This window comes from Canis lupus, chromosome 30, assembly GCF_003254725.2.
Source record: "Canis lupus dingo isolate Sandy chromosome 30, ASM325472v2, whole genome shotgun sequence".
Classification (NCBI taxonomy): Eukaryota; Metazoa; Chordata; class Mammalia; order Carnivora; family Canidae; genus Canis; species Canis lupus.
The window spans coordinates 8,482,422-8,496,860 of NC_064272.1; the positions used below are offsets into that span (position 1 = coordinate 8,482,422).

General features: G+C 39.6%; 1 protein-coding gene across 3 annotated transcripts in view; it reads left to right on the top strand.

Annotated features, from left to right (window-relative positions):
• Positions 1-14,439, top strand: part of CHP1 (calcineurin like EF-hand protein 1) — a 64,059-nt gene that overhangs the window by 15,238 nt on the left and 34,382 nt on the right. For 2 of the 3 annotated variants that reach the window (XM_025473150.3, XM_025473151.3), the window contains 2 exons: positions 9,190-9,270; positions 13,726-13,853. In XM_025473150.3, the coding sequence (XP_025328935.1) occupies positions 9,190-9,270; positions 13,726-13,853 (209 nt within the window). Of the gene's footprint in view, positions 1-2,496; positions 2,738-9,189; positions 9,271-13,725; positions 13,854-14,439 lie in introns of those variants that run through there. The other variant, XM_049104408.1, reaches the window with a different exon arrangement.

Consider the following 14,439-nt stretch of genomic DNA (forward strand, 5'->3'; position numbering starts at 1 on the left):
CCAAATGCAAGTGACCAGTCTTTTGTTATCTGGAACAGGCCCAGGTTTTCTTCAGATGGCTTTTAGCAGAAATATTTTCCTTTCTACATTTTCTTCACTTTCCTGATGCTCCATGTCTGTGACCAGAAGCCAAATTCTAGAGAGCAAAAGGCTGTACCATATACTATTCGTAGCATACTTATATTCCTTTTTAATGTTAGTCCCAGTGGGAACATAAAGCAGAAACTATCCAAGGCTTTGGTTAGACATGGAGCTTCTCCAAAATGCTTTCAGAAATTTCCCCCAAAGCGGGATGCCTGGGTGGCTCAGCGGTTGAGCATCTACCTTTGGCTCAGGGTATCCCAGAGTCCTGGGATTGAGTCCCACATCGGGCTTCCTGCATGGAGCCTGCTTCTCCCCTTGCCTATGTCTCTGCCTCTCTCTCTCTCTCTCTGTGTCTCTCATGAATAAATAAATAAAATCTTTAAAAAAAAAATTTGCCCCAAAGTATATTTTATAGAACACTAGTTTCTTGGTCTACCAATAGGTATTGTATAAAAAGAAGAAAAAAATTATCAGGCAGCCCAGGTGGCTCAGCAGTTTAGCACTGCCTTCAGCCCAGGGTGTGATCCTGGAGACCCGGGATCAAGTCTCACGTCGGGCTCCCTGCATGGAGCCTGCTTCTCCCTCTGCCTGTGTCTCTGCCTCTCGCGCTCTCTCTCTCTGTGTCTCTCATGAATAAATAAATAAAATCTTTAAAAAAAAAAAAAAAGAAAAAATTATCAACTAAACTTTATGCAAAGTTTGGTAAGCAAGGTTTAACAGGCTTCTTTTTTTACGGGATTTCCTGGCATCTTTAATATGCTCAAGTGAATTGGGCCCCTTCAAGAAGGGAATTTTTTTGTTTGTTTTGTTTTTTTAAAGATTTTTAAATTTATTCATGAGAGACACAGAAAGAGAGGCAGAGACACAGACAGAGGGAGGAGAAACAGGCTCCATGCATGGCACCCAATGTGGGACCAGACCCTGGGAATCTGGAATCAGGCCCTGAGCCAGACAGACACTCAACCACTGAGCCACCCAGGCATCCCAAGAAGGGAGTATTGTAAACAGTATTTGCCAATGATTTGCAGTTTACCTATAGACTCTCTTTTTACATGTATCATCTTTCAGATTGGTATTTCATAAAATATAAAAATATACTATAACCTCACAAATCCTTCAAATGCTGTTATTTTGGGTAACGTGTTTCTACCACTGCTGTTGAAATTGATCTTGATATGGCATCTGTCCTATAAAGGGTCTTGCAGTAATCCTTTGTAGGTCAGGTCAAATGAGAATCTGGTCAGCATCTGAATACAAAGATAATTTCATTAGTTAGAATATCTTTTGTACTGGGGCACCTTGGGTGGCTCATTCAGTTAGGTGTCTGCCTTTGGCTCAGGTCTTGATCGCAGGTTCCTTGGGATCAAGCCCCATGCACGTCACCTCTCAGCGAGGTCTGCTTCTCCCTCTCCGTCTGTGTCCCCCAAACCCCCATGCTGGCTCTTGAGGTTTGTGTGTTCTCTCTCAAATAAATAAGATCTTTAAAAGAAAAACTACCTTCTGTACTGATCTAATGTATGATGTTGGAAGTCAGCATCATGATTACCCATGGTGGAGGGTAGCAGTTAGAGATAAAAGGAGCGTGAAGGAGGTGTTTGGGGACAGATCATAATCTGTTTCTTGATTTGGGTACTGGTTATAATCTTGGTTGAAATTCATCATGCCATATACTTGTGATTTGTACTCTTTTCTATGTCTCTGTTATACTTCAGTAAAAGTTTACTTTTAAAAAATTCCCCTTTTGAAAAAAAAATTCCCTTTTTGAGCAATTTTAATATTGACTCTGTCAGATAATACTTTTTCTCAAATTTTACCATGATGAAAAATGTTTCTGGATATTAAATCATGCAGGTTAAATTGCCTACAGGGGATAGTGCAAACCAACTAAACTCTGCAAGTAAGTTATTATTGAAAATTGCTAGTTGGCTATATTGTTACATATCACTTAAGAAAGGATTACCTATAAATTTCAGGAGCTTGTGTCCTGAATGATAGCCATTTATTTCCTCAAACACTGAGTGCTGCTTTAAAAAAAAAAAATTTTTTTTAACACTGAGTGCTTTTGAGTTTCACTTTCTTGTTAGTTTATCCAGAGGACAGATGATTTCAGTGTCCTGCACGATCACTTGCTTTGTTCACACTTGTATCAGTCATATCAGAACGAAGTTTCACAGATGAGAACTGTTATGCCAGTCTAATTCTCACCTTATAATAGATAATCTTTTTTTTTCCTTTGCCAGTCTAATTCTCACCTTATAATAGATAATCTTTTTTTTTCCTCTCTGAAACATTCAAAGAATCTCCTTTTGATGTTTTGAAACCTCACAAAAATGTACCTTTTTGTGGGTTATTTTTCATTATTCATTGCTCAGTGTTAGATGAATCTTCTCACTCTAAAAATTTGTCCTTTAGGGGCACCCGGGTGGCTCAGTTGGTTGAGTGTGTCTGCTTTTGGCCCGGGTTGTGATCCTGGAGTCCTGAGATCAAGCTCCACATCGAGCCCCTGCATCATCGGCTCCCTGCTCAGCAAGGAACCTGCTTCTTGCTCTCCTTCAGCCTGCTGCTCTGCCAACATATGTGCTCACTTGCTCGCTTGCTCGCTCTCTCTTTCTCTCTCTCTGACCAAATAAATGAATAAAAAATCTTAAAAATATGTCCTTTAGCTGGGAAGTTTTCTTCTGTTATTTCTTTTATTATTTTCTCTTTTTTGATTTTTATGGCATATCTATTGGCTAGTTATTGGACCACAAGACAGCTTTTCACTCATAATTCCTGACTGTTTGACTTTTTCCTTTGCTTTCTGGAAGAAATCCTTGAATTTTTTTTTCGGTCCTTTTGACGAACTTTCTTATTAGTCCACAGTCTTATTTTTAACTTCTAAGAACCTTTCTTGTTCTCTGATCTCTGTTCTGCCATAGTAGCTTATATTTGCTTTATAGATGCAAAAATCTATCAAGTGTCTATTGAATTACTTATTAGAATCTTTCAAAACTTTCTTGTGTTCCCTGAATTATCATTATCTCCATTTGTCTCGATCCTACTCTTTATTTTTTTTTTATTTTTTATTTTTTTTAAAGATTTTATATTATTTATTCATAGAGACAGAGAGAGAGAGAGAGGCAGAGACACAGGCAGAGGGAGAAGCAGGCACCACACAGAGAGCCCGACATGGGACTCAATTCCCGGTCTCCAGGATCATGCCCTGGGCTGCAAGCGGCGCTAAACCGCTGCGCCACCGGGGCTGCCCCACCCTACTCTTTAGTGGTATTAATTTTCCCAAAAGATCTAGTGAGCTTTGGTTGTCCATTCATATTTATGAAAACACCTGCATGGACTACTGTAGAAAACTGGCATAGATTTGTTTGTGGTTGGTTTCTCCACAGGTCTTTCCTGGATAGAAGGGCTGACTTCAAGCCCTCTATTCTCTGAGCAGGGCTAGTAAGTTTGTAGACTTCCCTTTAGGGTATGTCGTCAAGGAGGAAAGGAACAGATTTATGATATTCTTTCCCCAAATAAAAGGACTGTTCTTTGGAGGCCACCTCCCGTATTTGGTTGCTGCCCTGTCCAGGTAGGTCTTCCCATTTCTTTCCGAAACACTTCTCCACTTTTTGCCTTGGGACAGATGGTTTTATATTCTTAGGATAGCAGCAGGCAGCTGGCCTGTTCTTTAAAAATTCCTTTAATTAATTATTCTGAATGCTTATTCCCTTACCTGGCACCTTAGTGTGGTACCTTGTTGAAATTCTGCAAGGAGAATGGTTGTTAACTCTGCCGCAGCCTTTTCATGGGCCCTCTACTAGAGTGACCTAATTGTCACTGTATTTGCATTTATTTTCTGACTTCCAGAATTTGTCACAATCCGTTGTTTACTAGCACACTCCTTCCACCCTGGTTGTTTATGTCAGGGATATATTCCCATTTGTATGTTTCTGCTGACATTTCAGGGGGTTTTAGAGAATGAGAGAATGTAAATGTGTACATGCCCACTGCCACTGTGTTCAACCAAAAAAATCACATGCAGCCTTGCAGATTAGCCAGTCTGACCCTGGAATGCTAAAACAACTAGCAAAGACTGGATTTGGCACCTTTTGACATTTTACATTAAAACAATCCAATCAAGACAACAAAATTCTATTTTTAATTAATTAATTTTAAAAAGACTTTTATTCATGAGAGACAGAGAGAGGGCAGCCCTGGTGGTGCAGCGGTTTGGTGCCTCCTGCAGCCTGGGGTGTGATCCTGAAGACCCAGGATCGAGTCCCACATTGGGCTTCCTGCATGGAGCCTGCTTCTCCCTCTGCCTGTGTCTCTGCCTTTCTCTCTCTCTGAATGAATAAATAAATCTTTAAAAAAAAAAAAAAAAAAAAGAGAGACAGAGAGAGAGAGAGGCAGAGACACAGGCAGAGAGAGAAGCAGGCTCCATGCAGGGAGCCCGATGTGGGACTTGATCCTGGGACTCCGGGATCATGCCCTGAGCCAAAGGCAGATGCTCAACCGCTGAACCTCCCAGGCATCCCACAAGTAATAGACTTTAATATCCTCATTATGTATATGTCATCTCACCATCGGCCCAGGTCCTGAAATATAAAGTTAGCTGTGAGACTGATTTTTCCAAGAGAAGGAACCTCCACATAGTGAAGATCAGCATAGAGGGCTGGCGCTTCTGGTTACTAAAGGTCTCTCAAACATTTCTGTGCCTATGAAGGTCTGGAAAACCACTCTTCATGGGGAATTTCTTATCCACAAAGAATTCTGTTAAATGTGATTCTGTTCTCAGACTTGCCTACTTCCAGTTAAAATATCTTTTCTTTTAAGATTTTATTTATTTATTCATGAGAGACACAGAGAGAGGCAGAGGCAGAGGGAGAAGCAGGCTCCATGCAGGGAGCCTGATGTGGGACTCGATCCTGGCACTCTGGGATCACTCCCTGAGCTGAAGGCAGATGCTCAACTGCTGAACCACCCAGGCACCCCTAAAATATCTTTTCTTAAGATATCTTTGAGGGGAATAAATATCTTTTATTTTTTATTTATTTTTATTTTATTTTAATTTTAATTTTTTTATTTTTTATTTTTGGGTCAGTGCCCGTGGAATAAATATCTTTGAGGAAGATTTTCCTAAGTATGCTATAAGGTAGAATATAATATTGACATGCTCTTTTATGAGTGCACATTTTGAACAAATCTTACTTGTGTAAGGGCTGCTTGGAGTATATATTTTTCTCTATTAAGTTAGTAGACAAATTTAAGAAGCTTAGTTTTAGAAAAATTGCCCAGATGATATCCATTCTACTATAGAACAATTAATAATAATAAACTGTGTATTGTTTAGGAGTTTACAAGGATTGTTTTATACTGTTTATTTATTTACTTCATTCATTCATTCATTCATTCATTCATTCATAAGAGACATAGAGAGAGAGGCAGAGACATAGGCAGATTGAGAGAAGCAGGCTCCCTGCGGGGATGAAGACCTGAGCCAAAGGCAGACGCTCAACCGCTGAGCCACCCAGGTGCCCCTGTACTCTTTCATTTTAAGTTTGATACCATCAACAGTATTCCTCTTGGTCTTATAGAACTGCATTGTATATACAATCTAAATTGCAAGAGTAGAGTTTTGTGGGTTTTTTTTAAGTGTTAAAGGACAGGTTTAGGTCTTACTGACGTTGGAATTTCAAGACTGGATCCCTTTTAAGACTGAAGTTCAGGCTAGGTTATACACTCACCACCTGATACTAGACTAGACCCAGTATTTAAACTGTGCCTTTTCCTCAGCTAAAATTACTCCAGCTTGTTAGACATTAAGCTGAAGTATGTGGCTTTGCAATTCAAATGATCCTTAATCTTCATTTAAAAGAGAGTAGTCATTGTTTCTTAACCTCTGTCAAAGAAGAGGAACCATTTTTGGTGATAATGTGGACTTTGTATTACTGGAATGTATTATGTAATAAGAGCTTAGTACATGTTTGTTGAATTAAATAATCAGGACTTGAGTAATTATCTTTTATCATCTTAAGCAATGGCTTCTTCTGATTCATTCACTGATGTAAACATTACCCTAAGTGATCAAGGAAGATTAGAATCTAGAGTTATTTCAGAGCTTTGTACTCAGTCCCGTAGGTCAGTTTCTACCTACGTGTCACTACCGGATGTGCTGCAGATGAGCTTCTTGAATTAATTCAGGACCATCTAAATGTCAAACCATTCTAAGAGAAACAGAGTATTAATATTAAAGGCTTCTGGATAAAAATAGGAACAATTTCATTAGCATTTATTATTTTTTTAAAAGATTTTATTTATTTATTCATGAGAGACACAGCGAGAAAGAGAGGCAGAGACACAGGCAGAGGGAGAAGCAGGCTCCATGCAGGGAGCCTGATGCGGGACTGATCCCGGGACTCCAGGATCAAGGTCTGGGCCAAAGGCAGGTGCTGAACCACTAAGCCACCCAGGGATCCCCTTCATTAGCATTTAGTACAAAGGGGACAGAGAAATAAATGTTCTCTCTTCTGTTAGTAAAGGTCTTGAAGGCAAGAATCAGGTTTATTTGAATTTTATTTTTATTTTTCTCCTTTTTTCTTTTTTGTCTGGAAATAATTTCAAATTTAAAGAAAAATTCCAAGAAGAATACAAAGAAAGTCCACATACCTGAAATCCAGATTTACCAATTGTTAATATTTTGCCACATACTTCAGTGTGACATTGTTGTGTCAAAGTCAAGAAATTTAGCGTTTTGGGCAGCCCTGGTGGCCCAGCATTTGGTGCCGCCTTCAGCCTGGGGTGTGATCCTGGAGACCCAAGATCGAGTCCCATGTTGGGCTTCCTGCACGGAGCCTGTCTGTCTCTCTTTCTTTCTCTCTGTCATGAATAAATAAATAAAATCTTAAAAAAAAAATTTAGCATTTTGATATAGTACTATTATATTATCCCATATTCTGTACGGCCTGTATTCTGTTTTTACCTCTTGGCTCAGTAATGTCCTTTGTAGCAATGTTTTTCCTAGTCTAGATTGTGCATTGAGTTTGGTTTTGTATGTCTCTTTAGCCCCATTTGATCTGAAACAATCCTCTGCCTTTCTATGCCCTTCATGACATTCATTTTTTTGAGGAATACAGCACAGATATGTAATAGCTTTATATTCTTGGCACAAAATATCAACTAAGATGTTTTTAGAAAATACTTACTGAACATTTTTGGGAGAGTACCTTTGAGGAAGTTTAATATGGGAAAGAAGTATGTGCGTGTGTGTCTGTCTGGTTTAAAAGATTTATTTATTAAGGTGTATGGGTGGCTCAGTTGGCTGAGAATCTGCCTTTGCCTCAGGTCATAATCCCAGGGCCCTGGGATCTAGCGGAGGAGTCAAGCTCCCTGCACAGTGGGGATTATAAAATAAAACAAAAAATAAAAATTTTCTTTGGGCAGCCCTGGTGGCTAAGCGGTTTAGTGCCACCTTCAGCCCAGGGCCTGATCCTGGAGACCTGGGATCAAGTCCCATGTTGGGCTCCTTGCATGGAGCCTGCTTCTCCCTCTGCCTGTGTCTCTGCCTCTCTTTCTCGCTATGTCTCTCATGAATAAATAAATAAAATCTTAAAAAAAAAAGATTTTATTTATATGAGAGAGAGAGAGCATGCATGAGCAAAGGAGGAGCAGAGGGAGAGAATTTCAAACGGACTCCCCACTAAGTGCAGAATCTGATGCAGCTGGATCCCATGACCCCGGGATCATGACCTGAAGTCGGATACTTAACCAACTAAGCCACCCAGGCACCCCAAGAAGAGTGGTTTGGGTTTTTTTAATTTTATTTATTAAGATTTTTAAAAAATTATTTATTTGTGAGAGAGGCAGAGACATAGGCTTAGGGAGAAGTAGAGGGAGAAGCAGGCTCCCTGTAGGGAGCCCGATGCAGGACCCTGGGATCATGCCCTGAGCCAAAGGCAGACGCTCAACCACTGAGCCACCCAGATGCCCCAAGATTTTATTTTTAAGTAATCTCTACACCCAACATAGGGCTCAAACTCATAACCCTAAGATCAAGAGTCACACTCTACTGACTGAGATAGCCAGGTGCCTCAGAAGTGTGTTTTTTATTTTTATTTTTTAGAAAAAAGAACATGTCCTTTGACTTAAATTTAGATTTTTTTTTTGTATTTTTTATTTTTTAATTTTTATTTATTCATGATAGGCACACAGTGAGAGAGAGAGAGGCAGAGACACAGGCAGAGGGAGAAGCAGGCTCCATGCACCGCGAGCCTGACGTGGGATTTGATCCCGGATCTCCAGGATCGCGCCCTGGGCCAAAGGCAGGCGCCAAACCGCTGCGCCACCCAGGGATCCGTAAATTTCGATTTAAACCATAGTTCTGCCACTTACTAGCTTTTGTACTTTATCTCACTCTCAGTTTCCTCAATTCAAAGGGTACAGATAAAATGTTGGCTTGAAGAAATTAGATAATGTGTATAAACAGAGTGCCACGTGATGTGTATACAGTGAATGGCAGCTAATAATATTCATTTCAGCATAACTTACAAGTTGAGAGAGGATGACTGCTCTTGCAAGGTTCCAGGCTTAAATACTTCTCTAGCTCTGAGTCTGTAGAAGACAATGGAGAAAAAGCCAGATTCAGAGCATGGAAATATGGAAATTGTCACACTTTATTATTTCCTTGGACATTGCCTAAGAATTCCTTGGAATTCATAGTTGTTGTAGGTCTTACAGGGGTACAGGATATTTGCTAACCATACATAAGCTCTGTGGTTTGCATTGCTGTTCACTCTCAAAACTTAATAACTAAGTACAAAATGGTAATGTTCAAGGAATGATTTACAGGGACTGCTCAGTATTTGCTTGTCAGTTGTTTTATTGAAGTAACTTGTGTGCCGAATTCCCTGGAATGTAGCATAGTCAAATCTGGCTTCTTCCACTCCTGAGTTGGTACAAGAAACACTTGGCACCTACTAAAGTGCTATTCTTTGCAGTTATTTGGTGTAATTTGCCACAGAAGTAAATTCCATGAGGTAATATTCTTGCTAGGTTGTACTCTTGCATGACTGAATGAGTACATGCTAAGGGCCAGTATTTTTTTAACTCAAGGTGATTTTTTGGCAGCCGGGAAGATTTCCAGCGAATTCCGGAACTTGCCATCAACCCACTGGGGGACCGGATCATTAATGCCTTCTTTCCAGAGGGGTGAGTCTGTGAGTTGTTGGCTTCCTTTCTTTCTTTTTTTTTTTTTTTGTTGGCTTCCTTTCTGAGGCAAGTCTGGAATAATGTCATTGGTTGGGTTATTTTAGATCATGATCCTACTGATTATATTGAGCATTCTTAACTTGATCATATATAGAATATCTCTTCAAATAGGTATATGAGCCTATTTTCAAAATTTTGTCCTTTTTTTTTTTTTTTTTTAAGATTTTATTTATTTATTCATGAGAGACACAGAGAGAGAAAGGCAGAAGAGACACAGGCAGGGGAAGAAGCAGGCTCCATGCAGGGAGCCCGACATGGAACTCGATCCCGGTCTCCAGGATCACGCCCTGGTCTGAAGGCAGCGCTAAACCGCTGAGCCACCTGGGCTGCCCTCAAAATTCTGTACTTAATCTCTGTTTACCCTTATGTAAAACAAAAAATGTTTTAAACTTTTATTTGGAAATAATTTCAAATTTCTAGAAAAGTTGCTAAAACTGAAAATAATAGAAAGAACTCCTGTATGTCTTTTACCCAGACACATCTATTGTTATATCATTAACATTTTGCCTCAATGGCTTATGTTGTCTGTCTCTCCATTCAAGTCAATGAAAATATAGTCAAGTCACATACATAATTATAAATTTTCTAGTACCCACATAAAAGTAAAAAATAAACAAGTTAAATTAACTTTGTTAATATATATTTTATTTATCCAATATATTTAAAATATCATTTAATATATAATCAATATTTTGGGACACCTGGGTGGCTCAGAGGTTGAGTGGCTGCGTTTGGCTCAGGGTGTGATCCTGGGACCGAGTCCCACATCGGGCTTTGTGCATGGAGCCTGCTTCTCTCACTGCCTATTTCTCTGCCTCTCTCTGTGTCTCTCATGAGTAAATAAATATTAAAATATATATATATAATTAATATTTTAAATTACTAATACATTACTTTTTTTTAACATAAAGTCTTTGAGATCTTTTTTGTTTTTTAAGATTTTTATTTGTTTATTCATGAGAGACAGAGAGAGAGAGAGAGAGAGAGAGGGAGAGGCAGAGACACAAGCAGAGGGAGAGGCAGGCTCCATGCAGGGAACCTGATGTGGGACTTGATCCTGGGACTCCAGAATCATGTCCTGAGTCAAAGGCAGGGGCTAGGGATCCCTGGGTGGCGCAGCGGTTTGGCACCTGCCTTTGGCCCAGGGCGCGGTCCTGGAGACCCGGGATCGAATCCCACATCAGGCTCCTGGTGCATGGAGCCTGCTTCTCCCTCTGCCTATGTCTCTGCCTCTCTCTCTCTCTCTCTCACTCTCTCTCTCTCTCTGTGACTATCATAAAAAAAAAAAAAAAAAAAAAAAGGCAGGGGCTAAACTGCTGAGCCACCCGGGTGTCCCAGAGAATTTTTTTTTTTTAAGATTTTATTTATTTATTTGCGAGAGATAGCATGAACAGAGGGGAGTGGCAGGCAGAGGGTAAGGAGGGAGAAACAGGCTCCCCACTGAGCAGGGAGCTTAACATGGGGCTCCATCCTAGAACCCTGGGATTATGACCTGAGCTGAAGGCAGACTCTCAACCCACTGAGCCAACAAGGCATCCCGATATCAATCATATTCCAATTTTAATCTCCTTTATGTCATTTTCCTCTCATCCAGTATAGGATCCAGTCTGGGTCAGTTGTCATGTCTCTTTGGCTTCCTTGAATGTGGAACATTTCCACAACCTTTATTTTTCTTTTACAATATTGGCTAAGGATACAGTCCTCTCTACCACACACACAAGTTTGTTGAATAGATTTGGATTTGTGTAATGTAGAACTAAGCTTTTTTTTTTTAAACTTATTTATTTATTCATGAGAGACATATATATAGAGAGAGAGGCAGAGACACAGGAGGAGGGAGAAGCAGGCTCCACGCCGGGAACCCGACGCGGGACTCAATCCCGGGACCCCAGGACCACGCCCCAGGCCAAAGGCAGGCACCAAACCGCCGAGCCACCCAGGGATCCCCTGATATGTTTCAGTACCTAATACACTGACTTCAGAGTACTGAGTAAATATTTATTGATTTGATTAGGTACCTTTTTCTGAATAAAGCTTATCATATTATATTAAGTAATCTCTTTAACAACTTCTTCCTGGTTCCTCAAGACTTATCTGTATGACCCAAAGGACTTTAAAAAGTTCAGTGGTTGCCAATTTTTTAATAATGACACTAAGTGTCAGTGAGGATATTATCAGATAAAATGGAGAGGAAATTTAAGAACTCTGAACTGAGAACAAAGGAATTTGCAAATTGAAAAGTTGGGCATTCAGTAAAGCTGAGTGACAGAGCAAGAAGAGTAGCAGCAGCTAGTTTATGTGAAGACAGGAATCGAATCAAACTGACACTTGCTGTCTTCGCATTCATGTTGACCATGAGTAATCTCTTGCCCATCTTCAGTTTTCTCTCCATAAACTACCCTGTTTGTTTCAGGTGTGGTTTTTTTTTTTTTTAAATATTTATTTATTTATGTATGATATTCACAGAGAGAGAGAGAGAGGCAGAGACACAGGCAGAGGGAGAAGCAGGCTCCATGCACCGGGAGCCTGATATGGGATTCGATCCCGGGTCTCCAGGATCGCGCCCTGGGCCAAAGGCAGGCGCTAAACCGCTGCGCCACCCAGGGATCCCTCAGGTGTGGTTTTTATGCTGAATTCTTGAGTTTTTTTCTACTTCCTCCTTAGCTCATGCAGAGCATTGACCCTGTCCAGAGATAACTTTCACAACTATGGTTTGTGTCCAAACCTTTTGCAATGAAAAGTAAACCCAGTAGAGTCTTTTTGCCAACATTTTTTTCCGAGTTCCATAGTAACCATTGGTTATTAGAAAAAGCAGTTTGTGGGAAGCTTTTTGATTACAGTATCGCTTGCTGTCCTGTGCAATGTTCTGCTAAGGACACTAGGCAAGTGTACATGAGGAAGCCCACACAGGGCTGCACCACTAAACTCTTAGCAAGCTGCCCTTCTGCTCCCTGCTGTAATAAGATACAGATAGTCCATTTCTGGGTTTTTTGTTTCTTTAAAGTTGTGCAAGTGGAATTTTTTAAAATGAGATTTGAAAGTGAAGTATTGGCATTTTGTTCCCTTTTACTCAGAGATGTATATCAGTAATATTTGTACTCATTAATACGTTGTTCTGGCATATGACTTAAATCTCATTCCACATTATTCCTTAGACCTACTGCTACATTAGCAATATAGCTAACTTGAGAAACTAACAGTCATTCCTTTGAGTACAGTGGGCTCATGACCTAGCTTTTGAACTCTACCCTTAGAAAGTCTGATCTGTGTGTCTGCCTGGCATTTAAGAGACCTGACATACCTCAACTATTCAGTGAGGCAAGGAAAAACTGGGATTTACTTTTAGGCCACATGAACCAGGCAACCTATTCTTTCCATGACTGCTATAAATAAAGAACTATGTCATGTGGGATATTCTTTTTTAATACTAAAGAATGTTGTTCATTCAAGTTTTAGAATTATTTCTCATAGGTTTACTGATTGTGGCATGGTAGAAAGATTTCCTCAAAAAAAAAAAAAGAAAAAAAAAAAAAGAAAGATTTCCTCTAGTCTTAAATACCAGAAAAGCTTTCTACATAAGTCTTCTAAACATTATGATCATGAGAAATAGGAAAAAGATCTATCCAACTACGAGGGGATAATAAAATCATAAGTAACACAATTATTTTGCAGACATTTAAAATATTTCAAAGTGTTTATATTGATTGGAGACATGCTTAAAAGTTTTAAAAAGCAGGATAGAAAATTGTACATGCAGTATATTCACAGTTATCCAAAAAGCTTAGAAAAATAAATGGAAAAAAATATGTTAACAATAATTGTAATTGATAGAGCTAAGAGTGTTATTTTTCTAGTTCCCCTAAATTTCCAAAAATGTATTTATTGCTTTTATAACAAACTATTTATTTTAAAAGCTGCATTTCCATAGGATACTTTGACCTTAACATATCACTAGGTGTATGTGACTGCAGGGGAAACATGATTGGTGGCTGAGGCTGAGGAGTCATTGGGTTGAAATAGCTAATTTAATGCTCCCTGTAGAGTTTGAAGCAGTGAATTCAAGTCCTGGCTTGGCTGTAATGTACCTGGTGCTACTTTGAAATCCTTTTTGGGAAAAGAGCTATAAGGAACTTTAGTAGGTGACTGTGTTGAGTTCTGTTAACCTCTCTAAGTCTGGTTAATCATTTATAATGTGGGAAAAATAATACCTGCCCCACAAGGTTGGGGTGACACTTAACAAAGGTATTTTATGAGCCCTGAAGAATCATGCATATGGGGAAAGATCTCATTAAATGGACTTTCAGGCCACTCTAGCTAAAACTGTTGCCCGTATATTATTGAGTTAAGAATCACCCCGATTGAGATGGTGTTCTTTTTATTCTGTTTCCCAATCAGAGAGGACCAGGTAAACTTCCGTGGATTCATGAGAACTTTGGCTCATTTTCGACCCATTGAGGATAATGAAAAAAGCAAAGATGTGAATGGACCAGAGCCACTCAATAGCCGAAGCAACAAACTGCACTGTAAGGAGATAAAGTTTTCTGGCTTAAAATATTTGCTTTCATTCCTTACAAATCATTTATTTACTCATTCCTTCATTGAGCGAGCATTTACAAGAGCATAGTGATGAAGAGCTCAAGACTGTGGAATTACACTGACTGGGTTTGATTTCCAGCTCTGCCTCTTTTTGGTCATGTGACTTGGGGCAGATTATTTAAAATATTTGGGCCTTGGTTTCCTCTTCTGTAAAATGGGAAGTTAAGGGGTTTCACATAAGGATGTTGTGATGATTAAATTAGTTAAAATATGTCGAATACTTGAAATAGTGCCCAGGAGTAAGAACTTAGCAGCTAATATTATCTTTAAAATTCAGAGAATGCTTACCATGCACCAAGCAGTGTAGTGAGTCCTAGAGCAACAACAGTGAATAAGACCTAGCACCATCACAAGGAAGAATGGCCGTGCTCAGCCTATTTTAGAATTTGATGGATACTGGATAGGAGTTAAGTAGGAGTAGACAGCTGGCTTAGTGCAATATTTAACTTTTGTCCCCCTGCCTCTTGCCTCCTTTCCTTGGCTATGAGATTGCTCAATCCCTTACAACACTTT